This window comes from Salvelinus namaycush, chromosome 26 (genome assembly GCF_016432855.1).
Source record: "Salvelinus namaycush isolate Seneca chromosome 26, SaNama_1.0, whole genome shotgun sequence".
Taxonomy (NCBI): Eukaryota; Metazoa; Chordata; class Actinopteri; order Salmoniformes; family Salmonidae; genus Salvelinus; species Salvelinus namaycush.
The window spans coordinates 16,712,642-16,721,871 of NC_052332.1; the positions used below are offsets into that span (position 1 = coordinate 16,712,642).

Genomic DNA, 9,230 nt, shown 5'->3' on the forward strand with positions numbered 1-9,230 from the left:
CTAGTTAGTGAATTATTAGCCCTGTTAGAGATCATTTGTAGTCAGAAATGGGGGAGTGATTTTTTCCTACAAGAGCACAAAATGTGTACATTTCTATCAAAAGCTAGTCAGGTAAAGAGCTTTTTTTGTCTTAAAGGGGCAGTGTTGTATTTTGAGACAGGCTTGAAACAGCTAAGTAGCCAATAGGCAGAGGGTAGCATAATTTGGCTGATTCTCTGTAATAAAAGTATGGGAATAATAACGCATTTTATTTTGTAAAGTGGTTTCTTGCATCAAACAACAACACAACATTTTCAGTCACTTCCTTTTCGAAAGTCTCATGGAATGTAGGCCTACTTTGAACACCACACATTGGCTACTACTGTAGGCTGAATTATAGAACAGCTATTTCCATGTTAAAATGTTATGATTCTCTGTTATTTATTTATTGCCCTCTACACATAATGATAATGAAAAACGCCCTCGGTGGGTTGTATCGCTTCAAATCCACATGATGGCGCAAGACACTAAAGAAAACTAGCATCCTTACGTAAACAATGTTTTTTTTTTGCAAAGCAATGCATTGTCTGTTTCACATTATTACTCATGCAGTTTGAAATATTGTGAAAATAAGTTATAAAATGAATGAATGTCGAGAGACATTATTTAGATTTTGTGGAAATCGGCTTCGGTACATTCTGAATGGCCAAGTATCCGATGACGTCAATTACATGCGCCGTTTAAATTTACAGAAGACAGAAAACATGGCTGCGGACATGAGATTACCAACTTTTCGGAAACAAGTAACGTTATCACCCTCTCTGTCTGCTTTGGATGGAAAAGATCTAGTTGTGCCCGGTGATGTGATTACATCAGATACAGGGTTTATGAGGTATGTCTGTCTACAAGCTAGTATGAATCTCACGAGTACAAGTAAACAATCCGTCAACATGCTGCTCCAATTGTATAATATTTTGAGTCTGAGCTTTTTTTTTTTTGTCCTTCTCTTTACTGTAAATCAATATTAATACAGGCTTGTTTGCCTAATTTGCTTTAGATAGGTAGCTAGCTAACGTTAGATATGATGATGTTGACATGATATGTCAGGTCTCACTTGTTAGTGCATAATACTCTGCAAGTTTCACTTGTGCAGTACTGTAGCTATTCACTCCATTCATAGGTTATTTAGCCAGCTTGACGTCCCGTATGGATAATAATAATGAAAATCAAATAAGAATCTTGTATGGCAGAAGATTATTTATACAAAAATCGAATAAGTAATCCGTAATAAGGATCCTGTAAGGTGTTTTTCCTTATACACTACAGTTCAAAAGTTTTGGGTCACTTAGAAATGTCCTTGTTTCTGAAAGAAAAGCAAAACTACATAGGCGTACAGAGGCCCATTATCAGCAACTCCTGTGTTCCAATAGCACGTTGTGTTAGCTAATCCAAGTTGATCATTTTAAAAGGATAATTGATCATTAGAAAACCCTTTTGCAATTATGTTAGCACACCTGAAAACTGTTGTTCTGATTAAAGAAGCAATAAAACTGGCCTTCTTTAGACTAGTTGAGTATCTGGAGCATTAGAATTTGTGGGTTTGATTACAGGCTCAAAATGGTCAGAAACAAAGTACTTTCTTCTGAAACTCGTCAGTCTTTTCTTGTTCTGAGAAATCAAGGTATTTAATGCTAGAAATTACCAAGAAATTGAAGATCTCGTACAACACTGTGTACTACTCCCTTCACAAAACTAGCTCTAACCAGAATAGAAAGAGTGTGAGGGCCCGTTGTACAACTGAGGACAAGTACATTAGTGTCTAGTTTGTGAAACGGACGCCTCACAAGTCCTCAACTGGCAGCTTCATTAAATAGTACCCCCAAAACACCAGTCTCAACTTCAACAGTGAAGAGGCGACTCCGGGATGCTGGCCTTCTCGGCAGAGTTGCAAAGAAAAAGCCATATCTCAGACAGGCCAGTAAAAATAGAAGATTAAGATGGGCAAAAGAACATAGACACTGGACAGAGAGAGATTGTAAAAAGTGTTATGGACAGACAAATCTAAGTTTGAGGTGTTCGGATCACAAAGAACAACATTTGTGAGATGCTGGAGGAGTGCTTGACGCCATCTGTCAAGCATGGTGGAGGCAATGTGATGGTCTGGGGGTGCTTTGGTGGTGGTAAAGTGGTAGATTTGTACAGGGTAAAAGGGATCTTGAAGAAGGAAGGCTATCACTCTATTTTGCAACACCATACCCTGTGGATGGCACTTAATTGGAGCCAATTTCCTCCTACAACAGGATAATGACCCAAAGCACAGCTCCAAACTATGCAAGAACTATTTAGGGAAGAAGCAGTCAGCTGGTATTCTGTCTATAATGGAGTGGCTGGCACAGTCACCGGATCTCAACCTTATTGAGCTGTTGTGGGAGCAGCTTGACCGTATGGTACGTAAGAAGTGCCCAAGAAGCCAATCCAACTTGTGGAGGTGCTTCAGGAAGCATGAGGTGAAATCTCTTCAGATTACCTCAACAAATTGATAACTAGAATGCCAAAGGTCTGCAAGGCTGTAATTGCTGCAAATGGAGGATTCTTTGATGAAAGCAAAGTTTGAAGGACACAATTATTATTTAAATTAAAAATCATTATTTATAACCTTGTCAACGTCTTGACTATTTCCTATTCATTTTGCAACTAATTTCATGTATGTTTTCATGGAAAACAAGGACATTTCTAAGTGACCCAAAACTTTTGAACGGTAGTGTATGTCAGTGGTGTATTTGTGTTAAATTATATGCCTTATATGATATACACAATTGAATACTTGATTGTGCTGCATTTCCTACAAATATATGGTATGACATATTTGAGCCAAAATATATTCATTATGAGTCGTCTATGAATATTATAAGAAAAGTGTGTACTGAGAATGTAACCTCTACAAAATAAATGCTTTAATTGTAGGTTTTACATTGTTTTTTATAAGTCAACATATAAAAAAACATGACAATTACTAAAAGAAATACAGTATTTGTATTGTATATGAGTTTCCATGATTAAGGCTGGGCAGCACCTCCTACTGGACAGTTAATGTATCTACAGCTATGCCGTTGGTCTCCCATCCAGTGTTTTAACCAAGCCCAGCCCTGCTTAGCTTCAGGGGTGTCATGCAACCCAAAAATATGAGGGGGCACAAAGTATGTGAGGATGGCAAAGGGGTGGTCTCGAGGGGGTCAAGTTGGAGAATTTAGCATTTTGAAATGAGAGAGCTTTTTCCTGAAATCTGGAGCAGGGATGAGAAACTTGATTTTTACTGTTGAGAGAATAGAATACAAAAGACTGAAAAGCAAAGCTAAAAAGGTGTGTTTTTAAGATCGCTTTTAAAAAATGTCCACAGTTTCAGCCCCCTCAGGTTGTCTGGCAGGCTATTCCAGAGGATTGGGGAATGGTAACTAAAGGCTGCCTCTCCATGCCTTTTGGTCCTAGGCTTTGGGATAGTTAAAAGGCCAGAGGAACTGAGGGACCTACTGGGTACACAACTTAAAATCATCTCTGACATGTATTGTGGTGCACAATCATGGATAGATTTAAAAACCAATACACCCAACACATCAGTTATCGTATTAAAACTGCAAACATTTGCCTCCACCCTATAGCAAAATGTGTAGAATTTCAGGAAATGAGCTTTAAAACTGCAATTATTTCTATATGCCGCATGGCAAAATGAGTAGAATTGCATGAAATTAGTTATACAATTGCAAAATCTTCTCTCCGCCCTGTGGCAAAATGTGTAGAATTTCAGAAAATGGGGGGAGGGGTTATGGATGTGGGTACGCAGACCTACAAGCCACTGCAGCCCCTCATGAGTTCTGTTTTTGTGTGGCCCCACCCCAATCAAAGTTGCCCATCCCTGATCTAGAGTATATCATGGTTGCTATGTGTAGCACCTTTTTAATTAAACTAAATATGCTTATCTGCTGAAATCTGGGTAAAAGATGGAAAGGAATGTGAGTCTTATTCAGTACATTTAGTAATTACTTGCCAGCAGGCATTCCAGCTAAGATAGTTAGACAAGCTAGCTACTCTAACTTTTTATTGATAGCCTGAAATGTCTTCGTGGTAGCAAGTTAGAATATTGGGAACCAATCTACGATAGCTAAAGCCAACTTCATAAAATTGCCAGGTGGCTAGTAGTATTACAGAGAAAAACAACCAAAAATTCCACTATATGTATATTAAACAGGACAATTATGAGGGGGCACATGCCCCTGTGCCCCCTATGGGCATGACGCCTCCACTTAGCTTTGATATTTTTCACAGACTAGTACCAATGTGCTATCGTGAGAATGATTGTATGATTGTTGCGAGATCTCCACTTAACAGCAGTGAATCTATTTAGTTATCAGTCATTCCTCATTCTCCCCCTCCTCCTGTCCTTTTCTCCCCTCTCCTCCTCCTCTTCTCTCATCTTCTCCCCTTCCTCCTCCTTCACCACTCCTCCTGCTTTCCTCCTCGAGGTGGTCTTGCATGCTTCAATGACGTCAGACAGTGGTATGCAAGTGCTTTGAAATGTGTATGTCCCATGTATGTGAGACCTTAGAATGCTTTGCTTTCATGTCTCTTGTATGTTTTTTATATAATACATGCAATATTTCTGTTATGTCTAAATGTTAAATACCCATACCCAGATATTAAAATAATATTCTATGAATCTTGTAAGTATATTTACTGCTATATGTATTACTTACAAGTTCCAGGTAGAACATATAACAATCTTTTCCATATGGGTTACTATACTATTGTTAATATTTGCTGCACAATTTCAAGTTTCTCTTAATTGAATCATACACCTTCTGCCAAGTTAATTTGAATTGTGTTCAAATCAAATTTTATTGGTCGCATACACATATTTAGCAGATGTACTTGCAGGTGTAGTGAAATGCTTGTGTCCCTAGCTCCAGCAGTGCAGTAATATCTAACAATTCACAAGAATACACACAGATCTAAAAGTAAAATAATGGAATTAAGAAGTATATAAATATTAGGACGAGCAATGTCGGAGTCCGGAGTATACATGACATTGAAAGTGGATATAGAGTGAGTCATGATTAGACCACACTGATTTTCATTCTAGGGGTCATGGGACTTACATGGATGAAGAAAAACTAACAGCCTCTGTGGCAGGAGAGGTGGAGAGGGTGAATAAGCTCATCTGTGTACGGCCGCTCAGGACCAGGTAAGTGGACCAGGTGCCACAGTAATGTCTGTAGGCTTAGATTTACCACAGTGGTTAGCTACTGACTCTATGTTGAAGACAACTGTTCCATTGTGCAGCATCTGCTGTTATTGTATCACAGTCTAAGTTGGTATGTACAACAACAAAAAAACTATATGACTTGTTATTGATTAATTTTGCCATCATAATCTGTTCTGATTCCCAGGTTCAATGGGGAGGTTGGAGATGTGGTGGTCGGAAGGATCACAGAGGTATGTTTCCGTTTGAGGTGGTGATACGGTCAGTAAGGCTAATAATGACTTGGGGTGATCGTGCTTCTCCTGGTTGGAGCTTAGTGTTTGTCTGCTGTTTGCAGGTGCAACAGAAGCGCTGGAAGTTGGAGACCAACTCCAGACTGGACTCTGTGTTGTTGCTGTCCTCTGTCAATCTGCCCGGAGGAGAGCTGGTGAGTGGAATAGACAACTTAGATCTGGGAATATGGAAGTGTCTTTGGGTAAATGTGTGCTTGGTCCTCTCTTCCTCTTAGCACCCAGTGCAAGCATATTGTTATGACACTGTTGGTCAAACTTCTTTGGATATTTATTTTCATTATTCTCTCTTTCTTTCTTTGTCTTACCATAAATCAATCTTTCTATGTCTATATCTGTCCTTCTTAGAGGAGACGGTCAGCAGAAGATGAGCTCACCATGAGAGACTACCTTCAGGAGGGGGACCTCATCAGTGTATCCTCTGATCTGACCCTAACCAGTAACCTGGGCCCTTTTGCCTTCATAATATCCAGCCTACCCTCCAAACCACACTGAAATACATGGAATCTTTGTTATCTTGAGATTCCCTTTTTTTTTACTCTACCGTCTACTAGAAAGGGTCATTCTCTCATTGATGAATGCATTAACTTCTATCTGTTTCATAATTTGTATGTGACTATGGTCAAGATTGTCCTTGACTAGCTCTTCTCTCAGGCAGAGGTACAGTCTGTTTTCTCGGATGGAGCACTCTCTCTTCACACCCGCAGTTTAAAATACGGAAAGGTAGCAAAGATGAACTACCCAATGTGTGATCAATAATTTTGATGTTCTATGGTTTTTAAATTGATTGAAAATCATTGACCTCATATTCTTCTCTTATTAATTTGCAACCACATCACATCAGCTGGGGCAAGGAGTTCTTGTGCAGCTATCTCCCTCTCTCATCAAGAGACAGAAAACCCACTTCCACAACCTGCCGTGTGGGGCCTCCATCATCCTGGGCAACAATGGCTTTGTGTGGCTGTACCCCGCTCCAGGACAGCAGGATGAGGAGGCTGGAGGATACTACACCAGTCTGGAGGTAAGAGCTGCCTGGGGCTACAGAGATGCGAGTGGGAAATACAAGGGATCCAACTTCTATGTAGATAATATGAAGTGTTACTTGAATTTGTACTTATCTTTCAACAAGACTTATAACTGTTTGACTTTTACTAGATTTATATTATCTACCCCAATCCTTCTGTTTCCCCTTTTCAACATTGTCTTTCGGCTCACCTCACTGTAACCTCTCCCTCTCTCAGCCTGTCTCTCTCTCTGATCGGGAGGTGATCTCGCGGTTAAGGAACTGCTTGCTGGCCTTGGGGGCACACAAGGTGCTGCTGTATGACACCAGTGTGCTCTACTGTTACGAGTCATCACTCCCACACCAGGTAACGCTGTCTGTACTGATCTGGCTAATGGAAAGAGGATCTGAAAGAAGCAAACCTTTCCATTCATTGTGCCTCAGTTAGATCATTATTTTTAAAAAGGACACGATGGCAAGCCATTTTGCATGACACACAATCTAAAGCCATCCAAGCCATTCATATGATGACTATGATGACATTGCCTTTTTAGCACCTTTCATCAGATTTCAAAGTGTTTACAAAGCATATAAAGTTACCTGTCTCTCTGTCTTTCTAGATCAAGGATATCTTAAAACCGGAGGTGATGGAGGAGATTGTGATGGTGACACGTCAGAAACTGGTGGAACAGGAGGGTTAGAGTATCAGATGCAACCTTTCTGTGACCTTGTCGCAATGGAAGGTTTGTGTTCCCTGCATTCCAAGTCTAGGAACCAAGGCCTTAACTGTGTTAGGGACTGAACCCCCGCCCAAGGTCTGAACTCTCAACCAGAAGATACCTGGGTCATTCCACGAAAAGCGCCTTTAGCGTCCCTTTGATAATTTAAGTAGAAATTGTACACCAATATTGAATTTGAATTGTTATATTAAATGAAGTGCTCTTTAATAAAGACCACATGGAGCATTCAATAAATCAGTTTTTTTTTTTTATATGAATAAAGGCTTGCTAAAGTGTAAAAATTCAGCATCTTATTTAACCCTGTGTCACTTCTAGGAAGATTTCAACCCACTTAATCCCAAAATGTCTCCCAAGTTTCACCATTGTTGTAAATCCCTAGTCATTTTGTTGCTTCAACAGTCATTTCTGAAGATTGGGGATTAATTTACGTCTGTCCCTTAATTTAAGGTCAACCCTGTGAACTGAACTAATTTTAATATGGTGAAATTATTCCTTTTAAAATATTTTTTCAAAAACATTGAACAATCATAGTGTAAAATCAGGTGAGCTGGTTATACTCCTTTTGTCCATTTTCTGGTACTTTGTGGTGGAAAACATACCGGGTCGTGCATAACACGCCAACCCTGTTACCCATAGATGGACAGGCTTGAAATGTTTTGGCAATTTCAATTGCCACTCCCTGTTGCACACAACCAGCTTCCATTTCCCCTGTCACGAGGGGATTTATGGCTGATTTAAGATGAAATCCGGTTAACGTCAACCCTGTACACTTACTATAGTCATTATTTTATTTAAACTCTTGAGATGGGAAACATGTTTTTAGGAAGTTGAACATTTGCTCTTTATGACAATGTTAAATTAGGTGAAATCAAACACTTCTTTTGACCAAGTTACACTTCTCAAACGGCACCGAATTGGTGAAATGGCCCACCTGTGACCTGCATATCCCCTTTTTGATAAATGCATTTCCTGGTCAAGCCAGAAGATTTTATCTCCTGTTTAGTTTATGAAGAAAATCAACTATAACTGTTTCTCAATAGAAACCTATGTTAGAGTGGGATTGTAAATGATTTACTGTATTATAATGTTTTTGCATTCTGCGCCCAAGGACCCATCAGTTTATAGAGAACTGTATTTGTATTTATTATGGATCCCCATTAGCTGTTGCCAAGGCAGCAGCTACTCTTCCTGGTGTCCAAACACATTAAGGCACTTTCATTACATATAAACAGCACATCATATTACATTATTACACCACTACATATCTATAATACAAAATGTATAATACCACCATACAACAATATTACAATGTATGTGTGCGTATGCATGTGTCTGTACCTTTGTGTGTCTCTCTTCACAGTCCCCGCTGTTCCATAAGGTATATTTCTACCTGTTTAAAAAAAAATCTGATTCTACTACTTGCATCAGTTGTGGAATAGAGTTCCATGTAGTCATGGCTCTATGTAGTACTATGTCTGTTCTGGACTTGAGGATTGTGAAGAGACCTCTGGTGGCATGTCTTGTGGGGTATGCATGGGTGTCCGAGCTGTGTGCTTGTAGTTTAAACAGACAGCTCGGTACATTCAGTTTGTCAACACTTCTTAAAAAAACAAGTAGTGATGAAGTCAGTCTCTCTTCTACTTTGAGCCATGAGAGATTGACATGCATATCATTAATGTTAGCTCCCGTGTACTTTTAAGGGCCAGCTGTGCTACCCTGTTCTGAGCCAATTGTAATTTCCCTAAGTTCCTCTTTGTGGCACCTGACCACACGACTGAACAGTAGTCCAGGTGCGACAAAACTAGGGCCTGTAGGACCTGCCTTGTTGATAGTGTCGTTAAGAAGGCAGAGCAGCGCTTTATTATGGACAGACTTCTCCCCATTTGAACTACTGTTGTATCAATATGTTTTGATCATGACAGTTTACAATCCAGGGCTACTCCAAGCAGTTTAGTCACCTCAAC

General features: G+C 39.6%; 1 protein-coding gene across 1 annotated transcript; it reads left to right on the forward strand.

The window, feature by feature from the left end:
• The first annotated feature begins 716 nt into the window (after window positions 1-716).
• LOC120021293 (exosome complex component RRP4-like) lies at window positions 717-7,553 on the forward strand. The gene is made up of 9 exons (XM_038964990.1): window positions 717-871; window positions 5,114-5,215; window positions 5,421-5,466; window positions 5,571-5,660; window positions 5,872-5,937; window positions 6,178-6,246; window positions 6,368-6,544; window positions 6,765-6,893; window positions 7,147-7,553. Exons 1-9 carry the CDS (start codon window positions 744-746, stop codon window positions 7,225-7,227), a joined length of 888 nt encoding a protein of 295 aa, XP_038820918.1. The 5' UTR covers window positions 717-743; the 3' UTR covers window positions 7,228-7,553.
• The last annotated feature ends 1,677 nt before the right edge of the window (window positions 7,554-9,230 follow it).